At 36.6% G+C, this 17,529-nt stretch overlaps 1 protein-coding gene across 7 annotated transcripts in view; it reads left to right on the forward strand.

Annotated features, from left to right (window-relative positions):
- Window positions 1-17,529, forward strand: part of SLC39A11 (solute carrier family 39 member 11) — a 343,895-nt gene that overhangs the window by 195,257 nt on the left and 131,109 nt on the right. For all 7 annotated transcript variants that reach the window (XM_039325477.1, XM_039325475.1, XM_039325471.1 and 4 more), the window contains exon 6: window positions 14,252-14,422. In XM_039325477.1, the coding sequence (XP_039181411.1) occupies window positions 14,252-14,422 (171 nt within the window). The remainder of the gene's footprint in view (window positions 1-14,251; window positions 14,423-17,529) is intronic.

The raw sequence follows: 17,529 nt of genomic DNA on the forward strand, positions 1-17,529 counted from the left end.
TATTTACTTTTAGATCACTTTTTAATAGTTAATTTTTTTGACAATAATAAATAGATTGTTAACTCTTTTAAATAATCTATTTATCTAATGTCTATTAAACTGATTATAGACTGTCCTTACAGGCCAGGCTGTAGAAATAAATAGACATGAAAAGTTACAAATAAATATATTTGTGTTGTAACTGATGTATTTTTTTTTTTTAAATTCCGGGCTTTATCTTAATTTCAAATCATTATGGCCCAACATTGCTTTTACTTGCCATTCATTGAAACTATATTCTGGATAGAACAATTGATGATGCATTAAAAATCAGATATATTTATGGTGATATTAATATATCTGTCAATGCCTATGTACTATAAGTGTATAGAATTGCAGCCTAGTTTCCTATTACTATAATATCTGAACATAGATATTTATACTGTATATCAAAATCTACCTGCTTTCTGTCTTGTAACTGAATTATTTAAGGAGTTTTCCATGTAAAAGTAAACAAGGAGCAAGGAAAGATTTTGACAGTAAATGTTATATATGTATGTAATAGGACATAAAATCGTATACTTGTCATTTTGCAAATTGCTAGGAAATTACCACAGAATTTTCTTGATGCTTTTGTGTTAACCATCCATCTGTATTATGATTTGCAAGAGCTAAATTTTTGGATACTGCAGCTTGGTGATAAAGTGGATTTTTAAATTATTTTTAATTATAGTAATTAAAAATGAATTATAATTTTTAATTTTTAATTATAATTAGATATGTCTTGTAGCAATCCCTTCACAAGCATAAATGTTCACAAAATAAATGCATTTGGAACTGGAACTAGAGCTGGATTAAATCAAGATCTTCTTCCCTAAAGTATTTTTAAAAAAAAAAAATCATCAGAGTTTATTGTAATATAAAACACAAATGGAAATATATAAATGGAAATAAAGATCAGAGGGAACATGGGAAAGAATTGTGAGGTAAAAAGAAAAGAAAAAATAGCAGTGACGTTCAATTCTTTTTGGTGTAATGAAATACAACAGTGATGGTGAATCTTTTAGAGACTGCCCAAACTGCAACCCAAAACCCACATGCATCATCGAGTGGCAAGTGGGTGTGACCCATTGGCTGGGTGTGGCCAATTGGGTGGGTATGGCTGCAGTGGTAACGGCAGACTGGGTGGGACTAAAAAGTTCAATCAATCAATTCCAATTTTGCAAGATCTTTTTTTTCTGCGAGAAGTTGAAATTGACTGATTGAACCTTTTTTTTTTTTTTTTTTTTTGCACATGGCGGCGGAGGCCTAAAGTGAAAAGATTTTATAAAACCCAGCTGAAGGTCTAGGACTGGGGCGACAGTGCGCGTGCCCACAGAGAGGGCTCTGAGTGTCGCCTCTGGCACCAGTGCCATAGATTCACCACCACTGGAATACAAAGTACAGTTACAGCCTCAACTTTTTGCTTTACATTTCTGATAGATACAAGCCATTTCTATAACAACCAACATCAAACCTAAAATCAAACGTTCATTTTTTTCTGTTTCAAGCATAAAATCCGGAAGATACTTTCTACTAAAAAAAAAAAAAAAATCTTGGATAAGCTCTCTTTAAAATAGTTAGCTTTGTTATCTCTGCCAATTCCATCATTTAAGATTTTCTTTTCTGAAGGTTTTAAATGACTTGTGTCATGTCATCCTGATCACTGTTGATAGGCTCCTAGTGTGCTTTTGTTGTCTTGCTGTCAAAGTCTTGCAGAAGAGATGAGCCAGAGGCCATTTTCTCTGCTAGGCTTGGCCTCGTGGCTCAGCTAAAGAAGAATCTTTATTGCAGAGAAGAATGAATGAATGAAGCCATGCAAAACTGTTAATTGCCCATTGCTATTAAGAGTACACAAATAATTTTTAGTACCCCAGTGGTTTAAAGTTGTTATTTAGCACCTCCCATAAATTAATGGGGTCTTTACTCAGCATATCATGGCCCTGAAACCAAGAGGTAGCAGCATGTTTACACAAGCCTGAGAAACGCTACTTCCTGCTTCCCAAACCTGGGTAAATGACTAAGAACTACGTAAAAGTGGTTTATCGTTGGGTAAGGTCACCCAAACTCTTTACCCCTCACAACCAGAACATTTAAATTGACTGAAAGATTGCCACATATTCTAAAATATATTTGAAAATCTCCCACAGTATCTCTATTAAGACGGTAATTTGTTGAAATGACATAAAGATCGTTCAGTGATACTGTCTTCATAATACAGGTAGTCCTGAAGTTATGTCCATTTGTTCAGCAATCCTTTGATGTTACAATGCTGCTGAAGGAAGGCATTTAGGGCTGGTCCTCTTGAGTTGGATTAGACTTTCTGAAAAAGCGATTTTTGGTAATCAAAAAAAAGTTTGGAAAGCACTGCCTTAAGATTTGGTGCTTAATTAGGAGGCAGTTATGAGTCTATCATTTGAGAACTGAAGCTTGGTTCTATGGAATCAGGAATATGAGTATATTGAGCAAATGAAATGAGTTGTCCAATAAAATAGATATCTTTTTAGTCTTATAGCTGACTGACTAATTTACCTCAGCATTAGGATAGGCCCCCTGCTGTTTCAGGGGGGCAGCAACAAATGATGTCTTCCTCAGCAGATCCCTAGAGCAGCGACCCCCAACCTTATGGGCAACAGGAACTGGTTCTGCGGATACTGGAAAGAGTATGGTTTTGTATGTACTTGCATCCCGCGGATGGGGCTTTGCTTATTTGCACACCCCAGTTTCTGGCATGCTGCGGACAGACTGGCTGGTTCAGGAATTCTGGGAGTTGAATTCCACAAGTCACAAAAGAGCTAAGGTTGCCTACCCCTGCCCTAGAGTATTAGAAAGGAAATTTCCATCTGAGATGCTGGATGTGTATCAAAAATAAGGTGTTGACTTCCGGTTCTGAAATGCGGTGACACTGGTCGTGCCTAGAGACTCGTCTCCGTGCTGTCCGGAGTTTCCTTCGTCGGTAGACCCCCTAGGGGGTCGAAAGTCGCCCTGGAGGGGCGACCACCGAGGAGGAGGCTTGCTGGTAGATAGGGGAGGATGGCAGCTTCCCCCGTGTCTCCAGCTATCACCACAGGGCAGATGGAGTAAAGATTGGCCTGCAAGATGGCCGACCACTCTGCTGCACCAGCTGAAAGTCACACTGACATCTAAGCATAACAGACCCACCACGGATGATCCGGGTGAGACCCCTTTTGTTCCTCTCTTCGCCCTATGTTGTTTTTGCTGTAAAAGCTTCATTGGAATTACTTCCCCATCTGAAAAAAGCGGCTTTTGTATGTGTGGGAACAAAGGCGTTTTATAAAAGGACAGATTAAAACTTTTTTAAAGACTATATATCTCTATTCACGTTGAGGTACAGAAAAAATTGTTTTGGTTTTTTTTGAGTGGTATTTTATTGGTAGAGTATTTCTTTTTCCATTCTTCATTTTAAAAATATAAAAAAGGAAAAAGATGGCGTTTGAAGAAGTCTTTTTAGTTTACTGAGGATATCTACTGGTCAAAAGTTAATATTGGAATTGTTGACTATTTGGAGATAAGATGGTTTTGGCCTTCAAACTATTTATCAAGAGAAAAGATCATTTGAGCCAGCTGTGTGATCTTTGGGGGTGGATAATGTTCAATTGTAGCCTTCACTAAAAAAAGAAAAAAAGAAAAAGAAAAAAAGATTTTTCTTCAACTATTGCTAAAATGGAGAAGCCTCAATCACATTTAAATTGTAGACTTATACTGGAGAAGATCTATGAGGCTAAAGAAGAAATATGTACTACAATAAAAGAGTTTACTACAGAATTAAGAGCCAGAACTCCTACTTTAAACCTTAAAACTGACTCTCAGATTACACTTGACCACTCTACAAAACAGATTATACAAGAAGAGGACTTAACTGAGAATAAAGAGAATTTTACCTTGCCCTATAAGCAAGACCAGGAAAAGCAAAGACTGAGTTTTGAACTTCTCAAGCAATGAGGCTTTATGGACAAGAGAAACAGAGGGCCAATGCAGAGACCAAGATGGTTTCCATCGAATCAAATGACACTACAAGCAACAAAAAGAGATTCATCATCTGGAAGGGAAGCTTTGCTATGGAAACCTGCCTGGCATAAGAGGAAACCTAGAATAAGATTGAAAAATGAAATTTAAAGTTTCATATATTGGATTAAAGGCAACCTAGAACTATGGACTGATGTAAGGATTAAAATTATAAGTTTGAAGTAAATAGATGTTTTAGATCTGGATTAAATTAATAATTAATTGAATGTTAATTAAATAAGATGACTTGTTTTTTTATAACATGGATGTTTAGCTGTGACAACTAACTGGATGAAATTTGAATCCTGCTCAATGGATTGATATGATTTAAGGTCTGATACTATTCTGTCAGATTAAAGAGATTGTTTAACTGATGGATTAGACATGTATAGAATAGATAGATATATACATTTAGATATGTCTAGGATAGATCAATATTTTTGTTTTAAAATGAGATATTTTTTATATAATGGATTAAAAGTAATCTAGAATATTAAGAATGTTTTTTTTAGAATGTTAGGTTCATTTGTATGAAAATTATTATGTAATGGAATGAAGAAAATTGAAGAGATGTTTTAGATTTGAACTGAATTATTAATCAATTGAAATTTAATAAGATGATGTGATTCTTTGATGATATGGATGTTATCAGTTATGATAATTAACTGAATGAGATTTGAATTCTGTTTAATGGATTGAAATGATTTAAGGTCTGATATCTTGTTAGCTTAGAGAGGTTGATTAATAGATGGATTAGATAGGTATAGGATAGATTAATATTTTACTTTAAACAGGGGAGATTAGTGGAAGAAGAAATAAATAAGATTTTGATAAAATTAAGAAAGTAGAACATATTTGGAAGGGATATCTGAATTGAAAATGTCTTTATTTAAAGTTAATTTGATTACGGTATTGTAAATTTATAAAGCTTAAAAACAGGTTCAGGTTGAATAAATTTAAGTTAGAGTTGGATATTTTAAATACACTATGCTATTTGAGGGAAAAAGAGAGGGAGTATTTGATGTATTGATTATACTATGTATATATGTTTTGTTCTAGGATGTTTGATTACCCCAGCACCATGGTGTGTCCTGAATACTTTGTTTTAAAAAATTAAAAAAAACAATAAAATTTGTGTAAAAAAATAATAATAGGGTGTTGTTTTTCTCCTGCTGATACAAGCAAGATCATCTGATCTCCTTGCTGTGCTTCATCCCCTCCTATACAAATTCTTTTGTGTCAGCTAGATGGCACATGCTCTGACAGGTAGGCCTTGCTCACTATGAAAGGTTGCACCTTTTGGTTATGTGGTGTTTTTTTTTTTTAACAGATTGAATAGTGGAATGGTGAAATGCTGGCCATTTCTTTGTTTTTCTTTTATTTATTTTTATAACTGGCTGAAATTGACAAGACTGCTTTCAAATTTCCTCTTCCAGCCCAAGTGAAAAAATAAAATAAAAGTGTTTTATTCCTTTCCGTCCTCAAAAAGAGGTGCACACAGAAAGGAAAGCAGATACCAGCATGGATGGGAGAGGAAAAGAAGGAAGGAGGCAAAACTGCCAGTTGGGGCCCTTGTTAACCATGTCTTAGACCAGTGGTTCTCAACCTTTTTAATGCCACGACCCCCAACCATTCGTAAGTCGAGGACTACTCAACTGGTGCAGCACCGTTTGCAGAATGGGATTTTTGGCGAGCTCAGCAGGGCAGAGACAGCCTGGACAATTCATATTGGCTTTTGAAAGCCAATAGAATTAGACTCTATTCAAGAGAGTCTATTCTATTGGCTTTCAAAAGCCAATAGAATAAAAGGGAGTAGCACAGCTAAAGAAAAGGGGGAAAAAATGGCTGACTGCGTTGTTTGGCGACCCCCGTGAAATGGGGTCCCGACCCACAGGTTGAGAACCACTGTCTTAGACAGAGCACTCACCATCACTGTGGCCAAAGTGGAGAAAAGTGCTGAATTCCAGGAACGGATTTCTTTTTTTTTTTTTTATTGAAAATTTTTAGAAGTTTTTACAAAAAACAAAAACAACAACAACAAAAAAAAAACCCTCACCCAACCCCTCCCAAACCACCGCCTCCATCCCCCCCGAGCTTCCCAGAGCTGAATATAGGCTTAATTAAAATTTTAAAAATCCTAAAAAAAAGTTAAACAACTTATAAAATAATTAACAATAAGATATATATAACAAAAAAAAAACATAGGCATTAAAAAGAAAAAGTGCTTAAAAAAGAAGAAAAAAGAAAGAAGAAAAGAGATAAAAAAAAGAAAAAAGAGAAAAAATACAATCTATAAAATATCAAAGTTTATATACAAGTTATAAAAAGGCTAAATGGTATTTTTTTATATCCAATTTGTATTGTGTGAAATTTATCCATTTTTCCCATACGGCAAAAAATTTCTCTTGCGATTGCTCCTTTAAGAAAGCCGAAATCTTTGCCATTTCCGCCAGATAGGAAATTTTAAAAAGCCACTCTTGCAAGGTAGGCAAAGATTCCTTCTTCCAATATTGCCCTACTAACAGCCTTGCGGCTGTAATCAAGTTCAACATCAATATAACCTCCTTAGCATCACAATCAGTAACAATACCTAACAAAAACAATTGTGGAGTAAATTTTACCCTCTTTCTAAAAATTCTTTGAATATTCCACCATATCTTAATCCAAAAAGCTTTTATATTTTTACACGACCACCAAATATGATAATAAGTGGCGTCCAGGCAACCACATCTCCAACATTTAGGCTGTAAGTCAGGATACATAAGAGACATTTTTTGTGGATCAAATGTTTTATAAAACATTTTATAAAAATTTTCCCTTAAGTTCTGGGCTTGTGTAAATTTGACATTCCTCACCCAGATAGTTTCCCAGGTATCCAGTAGAACTGGTTCACCAAAATTTTGTGCCCATTTAATCATACAGTCTTTAATTAGTTCTGATTCTGAATCCAGTTCCACTAGAACCCTGTAAATCCTCTTAATGTGAGTTCGTCTTTGATCCTTTACTTGTTTAAAAAGATTTTCATCTTCTCTAAGCAAGCCCATATTACGATCCATCTTCCATCTATCCACTATTTGTCTATATTGAAACCATGAATAGGTAATATTTTCATGTAATAAATCTTCCAAAGATTTTAACTGCCAATTTTGGCCATCCCATCTAAGTAATTGTGCATAAGAAACCCTATCCATTTTAACTCCTCTCCTTATCCCCTCTATCGCATGCCAAGGTATAGCCCATAATGGTATTTTAAAATCACTTTTATAATATTTCCTCCAAACCCGAAGTAGAGAAATCCTTATAATATGAGATTTAAAAACCCGATCCACTTTTTTATTAAAAATTAAATAGGCATGCCATCCAAAAAGTAAATCCCAACCCTCCAGATGGAGTATTTCTACATTTGTTAAATTTACCCAATCACTAATTAATGTTAAAACCACAGCATCATAATACAATTTCAAATTCGGTACTTTGAGTCCACCTCTCTCACGGAAATCTTGCATAATTTTAAGCTTTACCCTTGGTTTTTTCTATGCCCAAATAAATTTATTAATGCCTTTCTGCCATTCATTTAAATTAACCTCATTCTTTAAAATAGGTAGCATTTGAAACAGAAAGAGAAATTTTGGTAAGACATTCATTTTAATCACTGCAATTCTTCCCATAAGAGATAACTGTAACTTCTCCCAATTCTTCAAGTCTTTCTGTACCCTGACCCACAGCCAGGAACGGATTTCTTAAACCAGCTTCATTTCCAGCTGATTTACACACAGATGACAAACAGCTAAAATTTGGAATGTGGAAAAGCTCTTAGTTTATCGGTGGAAAAGAAATTTACTAGGTCGAATTTAGATCTCTCTAGTGTACTATTAAATTTACGTGATATGCAGTGCTCCCTGTGGGGCAAAAGCAAAGTGACCATAGCTATTGCACAATCTCCCCTATTTTATGGAGCATATAGCCCTTGGAAATGAAGCAAGTCTGCTTCTTACTGCAGTAAACCCGAAAGTCAAAACATGTTTTCACTCAGATCTTTTAGGGATACATGTTTTTTTTGATTGTCTCATTTTTCTTATCATCTCATCTGGTGAGCATGTACAGTTTTCAAAAAATAAAAATAAAACTGGTACCCTTCTGACATGTCTACATTTGATTGCTCGTGTTTGATAACTGCCTGGACCCACAGATCTGTCTTCACAAGAAAGAAGAGTGTTATTGCTCTGATGTTACAATCATCAATTGTGGTTCTGGACTAAAGATGCTGACCTCAACAGGGCTATCCTTGAGCACAATAAATCCAGCTAGGATGGAATTTATTAACCCTGCCATAGATTAAACAGAAACCAGGCTTCATAACATACCTCATGTATTATTTATTATCACCTAATACAGGATCTTTGGGGGGGGGAAATGTGGCTGCTAGGAGTCTACAATGACTTGATAGCACATAATCACAATCGATACAGGAATAGCTAGGTCATATCCAACAACAATTACTGTTATTAAATAATAATCACCTTATACAGTTCCTTTTTATTTCTTCACTGTCTACCCAATCAATTATTTTAAATATACATATTTCTCAGGATTATATTCCATGTTGTGGCAAGGGGTGTGATAATGGGTCAAAGCTTATATGATAATAAATGAGATAACCTTTTAAAATGCTAACTGAGGTATTCTGTTTTTGCTGTCATAGAGTCACACAACTACCCCTTCAAGAATGACTTCAGTTCCCTCATTTCCAAAGATGCTCTGAATTATTTCTTGGCATTTATATACAGTATTGGATAATCTTGGCCTGCTCAGCCTTCCTGCCTAGGAAACGAGATTAACATATTGCAAAGATCAGTGTGCCAGAGTGGTGAAAAGCCACTGTGATGAAGATAAAGGAACACACAGAGCTGGGAATACTTAGACAACCAGAGTGCAGTCCTATTGACAGCTGTGTTATGCTGAAGGAAGTGTTCTTGTGGGAAGGCTTGCCCTGTTGTTAGCACATAGGGCAGTCATAGCTTTCTGAATCATCAGCCACAGATTTGCCTAGCTGTTCTGTTGCTGTATTGCAGAAAATGATTTGCAAACAAATATTTATCTAGAGGAAAGGTCTGGGTGGTTTCTGTATCCTAACATAATTTATTTTTGTTGGGATTATTTTGTTTTTCTGGAGTTGCTCCTATGCTATCTAGCATTAATTTTTAAATCATGATGGCACAGGGCCAGTGGAGAGGCTGTAGAAAAGGCTACAATGGGTTTTTTTTTCTTACAAGTTAATGTAAGGAACAGGGCAGCTGATGTTGCTGACACAAATATTTCAGATGATTAATTACCTATCTCTTCGCTAGGATGTGATAAATTTCTTTGGGTGGAAGGCAGATAATGAATTCCTTTCCCACTCAGAGCATGTCAGTATGATCCAGTAAGGCTTGCAGCAATCTGTATGACTTCAGTCTATCAGGACAATTACTCAGTAGAATAACATATAACTCTTACTAGCAAGTGTTACTTGTACTGGAGAGGATTCCTCAAAAATAACAAGATTGTGTAAATATGTTAACAGTAGGATTTTCAGTTTGCATGCCAAATAAAACTCCAGGATCCCCAGGTTGCATGCTGATCAATTTCTAGCTCTACAGGATGAAACACATTTTCAGACCTAGCTGTGGAACAGAAACTGCCTTAGTCCCCATAGGACCTATTCTGGGAAAAAGACATGGTAGCGTGACCACGTTGGTCCTCCTAGACCTCTCAGTTGCTTTAAATGCTGTTGAGCATGCCATCTTCCTGAACTGGCAGTCAGACGTGGTGTGTGAGGGTACTGTACTATGGTGATTCCATTCCTATTTGGATGGCTTTTGTTAGCAGGTAGTGCCTCATCGGGATTGGGTCAGTCTCCATATTATCCCCTATGCTTTTTAACATTTACATGAAACAGCTTGGAGAGATCATCCAGAGATCTAGATTGAAGTCCCATATCAATATGCAGAGAATGCACAGTTCTTATTTCCCTTTTCATTTAACACAGATGAGATAGTTGGCATTCTCAATTAGGGCTTGGATGAAGGCTAATAATCTGAGTCTCAATCCACACAAAGATACTATTTTGGGGTGACACATTTGTCCACTTGTGGCAGAATGTATTGAGGAGTTGCAGGTGGGGGGGGACCTCTTTCCTAGAGGGCAAAAGGATAGTGGAGCTTGGAAGACAGGAAGAGAGCAAAGTTGGACTATTCCTAGCAATTCTCAGAGTATGTCTACAATTATTGCAGATACTTGCTTTATTCTGGCAAGATTCTTTTTGAAGGTTAGCAACAATAAAAGAACTACTCAGAAGTAACTTCACGTTGTTTTTGGGCTTAACATCAGCTGAGTGATGCCCTGTTGGTCCTATCAGCCTTTCCAGGTAAACCAGTCAGGAAACAGGATTAGATGAACTAATTCTACTTTATTGTAAAGCTACATTGATAGAGCCTTGCAAGTTGGAAGGCACAAACCTCCTGCTGCCACATTTAACTTCTTAATGTATTAATGGGGGCCCTTCCTAAATTTCTTTAACTAACTGTTAAATCACTGGGGGGGCTCCTGCCTCTCTTGTCTGATTGTTTCCTAGGCAGCATCTCTTCCTATCCCCTCCCCTTCCCTCCTCAATCCATTCCATTCCAGGCAGCTCTCAGGCAATAAAGAACACCAAGGATACCTTCCAACTAGCAAGATTCTATTAATGTAAACTATAGTAATTCTAAAGTAGAATTAGTTCAGTTGGGTGTACTTCCTTTCTGGCCTACCTTGCAAAACTAACACATACATATCCTCCCTCCCAGTTTTAAGTCTTTTCCAAGTCCCTCCAAAGAAAGAGAGGTAGACTTCTACAAGGGGGAAAACTTTTTCTGTGGTGGCACCCCATTTATGGAATCCCCTCTCCAGAGGGCCTCAGCTGGTGCCTATGTTAGCATTAGTTTTGTACGTTCCCATTTCCCAGGCATCCGAATTGGTGTTTAATATATTGTTTTAGATTATGAATGACTGCCCTACTGCTGCTTGTTTCTATGATACTTTCATTTTGTATTTCAATCAATCAATTAACTAAACTTTAATACAGGTCACAGACCTACCTATTATTTGATTGTAATATTTATGCTTTTATTCAGATTATATTTTTAATGTGTTGTATGTGTTTAGTTATTGGATGGTTAAAAATATTTAATAAATAAATGTGGAACATAATGCTTCTTATTTTGTTCCTCATCTTAGCAACAGCAACAGCATTCATGTCATTCTGACTGGTTAATTGTTAAGATAGCTTTTCTTGGAGAAAGTCTCAGATTTAGCTATTTGAATGAGCTCTGTTCAAAAGATACATATCTGTGCTGAAAAATAAGTTGAGCACTATGTGTTGATTGCCATGATATGACACCAAGTCTGAGTTTGAATAAGGGGGGAACAGCAGCACCTACTTGATCTTGGATGATCTCAAAAACAGCAGAATAGAATCAGGGCTGGAAAGGATTTGAGTAGAAGGCATTCAAAGGTTGTACAGACTGGGAACTTGATAAAGCATTCCTGAAGTCACTTCTGTCTTGCTGTCAAGAAAATCTCAGGGTTGTATACAATCATGTAGTCATGAGTTGTTTTGCGAGAGTGTTTATCCTTCCTTGCCTGACATTAAAGGAGTTTTAACGAAAAACTCAAGTTTTTATTCTTTTTTTTTAAATTATGTATTTGTTTTTTTTATTTTTCAAAATACAAAAAGGGTTTTATTATTAGTCTTACCTTCATTTTTTTCTTTTAGTTTTTAGGAGTCAGTGTTTAAATATGAAACATAATATTTCTGTCAATTACAGTACTGTTTACCCTTAGGGCTAAATGTTTGGTGGGCAAGAAGTTACAAAGCTTTGGGAGGAGAGTGATGCCCTGAATGGGGTAAGGCTATTGAGAGGCTGGATTGCATCTCAACATAGATAGGGCTGTGATTTCCTGAGTTTTTTTCCCAATGCATTGGGGGGAGAATTTTTATTTCCTCATCTCTTTCCCTCTTTATGCCATATACCAGGGATGTCCAACCACGGTAACTTTAAGACTTGTGGACTTCAACTACCAGAATTCCCCAGCCAGCTTTCACTATAACTTTCATAGTCCCTGTCTCCAAATGTAATAAATCTGTAAGCTACAGCTGGATCTCAATTTGTATCATTACAACAGCAATAAATAGAATAGAGCTGGAAGGGACCTTGCAGGTCTTCTAGTCCAGCCCCCTGCTCAAGCAGGAGAACCTATACCATCCTAGATAAGTGCCTGTCTAGCCTCTTCTTAAAAATCTCCAGTGATGGAGTGCCCACAATTTCTGGAGGCAAGCTGTTCCACTGGTTAATTGTCCTCACTGTCAGGAAGTTTCTCCTTAATTCTGGGTTGCTTCTCTCTTTGTTCAGTTTCTAACCATTGTTTCTTGTCCTGCCCTCTGGTGCTTTGGAGAATAACGTAACCCTCCTTTCTTTGCGGAAGCCCCTCAAGTACTGGAATGCTGCTATCATGTCTCCCTTATTTCTTCTTTTCTTTAGAGTAGCCAGACCCAAGTTCTGCAGCCATTCTTCCTATGTTTTAGTCTCCAGGCCTTTGATCATCTTAGTTGCTCTTCTCTGAATTTTTTTCCAAACTCTCATCTTTTTTGTGATATGGTGATCAAAAGAAGCTGACTAAATTCATCCGGTTTTGTTCGGCTCCTCGTGTTTGCCAAACCATTATGAGATATTCGTATTTTTTACAGGGTAAAAATATCTGTTTGGAAGACCTGTTTATTTTAATGTGTTTAGATGCCAGTTTGTGTTTCCTATTATTTAATACTTGTTTGAACAACCTGCACTGACAATGGTGTCAGACCAGATTTTCTACAGTACCACTGAATGTTTTTATACTGTCTGGGTTCTCTCCTTCTTTTTCAAAACTCTTATTTCAAATGGCAGGATTGCATGTTGGTTTTGCATGTTGGTTTTGTTTTTACCTGTTGGCTTCCTCTTCCTAGTTTCTAAGCCAATGTTTAATGTGCTAGAGAGTTTCAGGGGCTGCCAAGTTATCTGCAACATGAACATTAGCAGTAAGCTGCTTTGAAATGGCATGGGAAGCAACTGACATTAATTGAGAAGTGCCTTCAAATGACTTCTGAAACTTGTTTGTTTGCCTGGAGACTTTAAGCTGGTTGGGTAAAGAGAGTCAAGATGCATTTAAAATGTCAGATAATTGTAATCAAGAGTACAGCTGTTGCCTATGTAAATTTCAGAAACATCTGCCTTTGTTATATTAATATCTCAGGGTCTTTCAAGTGTTACCAATCAGTGGAAAGAATCTGATATTGTACTTCAAAATGCTGCATTTTGCCCATTTTTCTATGGCCTTAATTTACACTTGCTTTGCTCATACTGGCTTTTAAATTAGAGAGACCTTTTCAAGACAGCTCTGTCAGAAAAGAGAAGAATAGGTAGAATCTAACAATGTTTTTTTAAAGAGTTAACCAATGAACACTCTATCCTTTAGTGTAGCAATGATTGACTGTATTATTGCATGCTCATGTACATTCTTTTCATCCTGAACTCTTTCTCTTTGCTGCTTTCAGTTTGTAATTTTACTCTATTAGAAAATACCTCTTGTGCATAAGCTGCAAATACTAGCTCTCTATGCTACCAGTAGTATTCTGTTAAGATCCCTGTGTAAAATGTTAGCATGGTTTACTTGATTTTTGACTTTTTTTGCCCACTGTAGATTGCATTCATGATAAAACATCTATGGACACTTACAATAATGTAGCAAAAAGCAATAAGCAGTCATTTCAGGTTATTCCTGGGATATATGAACAAGGCCCAAATTGTGGTGTTCACTCAGACTTACTTTATATATAGTGGAAAATCTGATAACATGATTTTATTTATATACCATTGCATTTCTACAATATTTTGTAGGCTTTTAACCTCTATTAAATATTTAATTTTAGCCCCCCCCCCATGAGTGAATTCTGCATGTGATGAACTGCAATTCTCCTAATTTTCTATCAATTTTCCAACACATGTGGATGGAACCATATTAGGAAAAGATGGTTTATATTAATATTAAACTCTATATGCTTTTCAACATCTTTGTATCTTTCCTTTATTTCTTTGTTTTAAGCATTTCTAACAACCTAAAGATTTGTAAACTTTTTTTTTAATTTTTACTCTAGACAAAGGTGAAAATGGGGAACCATATCAAAGGAGGAAAGGTGCTGGACATAATCAGCCAGATCTTCCTGCAGCGTCCCAAACTCTCAAAGACAGCCCTCCTGTTCCAGCAAGCAGCAGTTGGAGGAGGATCATGCTGTTGATTTTAGCAATAACAATACACAACATTCCTGGTAAGTCCTGTTTTGCTCTTTTGATGTCTATAATTCTCAGACCTGAAAATACCATAGGTAGGGTTTTCATTATGGTCTTAAGGAGCATCAAAGTAATACTCTGGGTGCTTTTCAGATTTGATAAATAAGGTTAATGGAGTGACTGCTAATAAGTTCAGTACAGTGAGTGATGTTGGCATTATAATTATGTCTCTGTAATGATGAATGGCCTTCTAAGTTTACTTTGAATGACAAAAAAAAGAAAAGAAAAGGAAAAAAAAGATGTTTATGTAGTCGCCAGTAGTTGAGCTCAACTTAAGGACACTTTATCTACAGGATATATCCCCAGGAGGATGATGATGATGTTGGAAGGGACCTTGGAGGTCATCTAGTCCAACCCTATAGGAAACTCTATACTATAGTCTCTTCTTAAAAACTTACAGTGTTGGAGCAGTCACAGCTTCTAGAGGCAGGTTGTTCCACTGATTAATTGTTCTAACTGTCAGGAAGTTTCTCCTTAGTTCTAGGTTGTTTTCTCCTTGATTAGTTTCCATCTGTTGCTTCTTGTCCTGCCTTCAGGTGCTTTGGAGAATAGCTTGACACCCTCTTCTTTGTGCCAACCCCTGAGATATTGGAACACTGCTATCATGTCCCCCCTCGTCCTTCTTTTCATTAAACTAGACATACCTAATTCCAGCAACCATTCTTTATATGTTTTAGCCTCCTGTCCTCTAATCATCTTTGTTGCTCTTCTCTGTACTCTTTCTAGAGTCTCAACATCTTTTTTACATCGTGGTGACCAAAACTGGATGCAGTATTCCAAGTGTGGCCTTACCAAGGCATTGTAAAGTGGTATTAACACTTCACGTGATCTTGATTCTATCCCTCTGTTAATGCAGCCCAGCACTGTGTTGGCTTTTTTGGCAGCTGCAGCACACGGCTGGCTCATATTTAAGTGATTGTCCACTAGGACTCTGAGATCAGTGTTATTCACTATTCAATGTTAAAAGTGTGGAATCTCATTGCAGCAAAAGATAGCAGGCTCTTTGGCAGCTGCCTCAAACTTGTTATTCTTTGTAAGTACAATTCTCGTAGTTTACCTTATCAATATTTATTGAAATAAATGGTATGAAGTTAGAAAAATTACAGCAATTGAACTATTTTCCTCTTAGAACCAATATATCACCTATACTTTTGGATATTCATTTGATATTCTTTTTAACAGCCTTTAACCTGGCAAGGAAACGGGTCTCTTCACTGATAACAGAGAATTTTTAAAGCTCTTTGTTTATATGATGGTGTCCTAAATCTTTGAACCAACAGCAATAGGAGACATACTTTGCCATTACCTCTTTCCCATTTGCCTTTTCAACTTCCCTGTCAAGCATAGAACTCTGAGATTTCTCCCATTAAAATACTAATTGGGGCAGAACTTCATTAGCATTTTTTCAGTTCAGTCAAAGTCACCTACATGCTCCCATTCTGTGGTGCCATGTATGAAGTGTATTGTAATTTAAAGAAATCTTGAAATGTATTGTAATTTAAAGAAATCAATTTGCTATTGATTTTGATTGCAGCAAAGAGATTGATGTTCATTGTAGCCTGAACCAAGTCTTCTTCAGCCAAATTCAGATAAATAGCAATAGCACTTAGATTTATATACCGCTTCACAGTGCTTTACAGCCCTCTCTAAGCAGTTTACAGAGTCAGCCTTTGGCCCCCAACAATCTGGGTCCTCATTTTACCAATCTTGGAAGGATGGAAGGCTGAGTCAACCTTGAGCCAATTGGGATCGAACTGCTAAACTGTAGGCAGCTGGCAGTCAGCAGAAGTAGCCTGCAATACTGCATTCTAACTACTGTGCCACCACAACTCAATGGTTATAATAGACAAAATAATTGTAAAGAATTTTAAATAAATAGATTGCTGAATGATTTGAACATCACATTCCCATTCATTTAAATGTTTTAGAGGATTTGGCTAATATTCAGTCATTCAAAAATGCATGTTAGGCAAAATGGCTATAGATAGACACTACCCTTAAAACTGCCTATTTCTTTTGGTCTTATGTCTAACCAAATTGCACTCGATAGGGATTTGCCTTTGAAGACTATCCAGAAGGTACAGATGTTTCAATTTGTGGTGTCATGAGTAACAATGAGCACTTCTTGTTGTACACATGTGCCACCTCTGCTATGTCCGTCTAGTTAGTTTCTGGATGCAATTCAAGGTCCTGGTTAAAATCTTTAAACCCTTCGTGGCATAGGACCTGGTTATTTGAGTGACTATCTCCCTCTCATTGTTTTTGCCTGTCCAGTACATTTGGGCAGAGTGGGTGCACTCCCTTCTGTTAAATGTTGTCAACTTGTGTGACCTAAGAACATGCCTATTCTGACTTGGTCCCACCCTCTGAAATAGCATTTCCCACCTCTGAAACTGGGGTACTGATAACATCCACTTTCCTGAGATTTCAAACATATCTTAAAACCTGCCTTTGGCTCTATGCCTGGGATTAATGTGTTGATGGGCAAGCTGTTGCTTTTTATAGTATCTGTTTTAGTTTAGGTTGTCTTGTTTTATTTATATTTTTAACTGTTGTAATACTGCATTAATGTTTTGTAAAGTTGCCCAGAGCCTGTTAAAGTGGGTGGCCATGACAAATTGAAATAAATAAATGAAAGCCCTTTTTGAATAAAAAAAAAGGGAGAATTTTACAAAATACAATTCCCATATACAAATTGGGAAAAATAACTTGATGTGGACTTTTCTCAAAACCACACAACTAAGATGTATGGACCAATGTTTAAGGGACATTTTCTGAATTGAAGCTAATAAGCATGCAAGACACTTCTCAGATCAAGTGGGACTGTGCTTTGGAATGGCTTAGCAAGAGTCATAGGCTCGAGTTAACTTTCCGTTTCTTGAAGAAATTGCAGAAGTGGAATGACATGTTTATACCCTACTCAATCTCTGGTGTAAGAGGTAATGAGAATCTGGTGTAGCGTGAAGTTAAAGCTGTAGCTTCAACTTGAAGGGTAGATTGCTATGTGATAAGATCAATAGGAACTTCTTTATCTTACTTTCCTTTGGAAGGCACTCCACCGATCAAGTTCTTTCAGCCATTTATT

The sequence above is a fragment of the Crotalus tigris genome, unplaced genomic scaffold (assembly GCF_016545835.1).
Source record: "Crotalus tigris isolate CLP2741 ecotype Arizona unplaced genomic scaffold, ASM1654583v1 scf7180000024337.5909745, whole genome shotgun sequence".
In the NCBI taxonomy this organism is placed as follows: domain Eukaryota; kingdom Metazoa; phylum Chordata; class Lepidosauria; order Squamata; family Viperidae; genus Crotalus; species Crotalus tigris.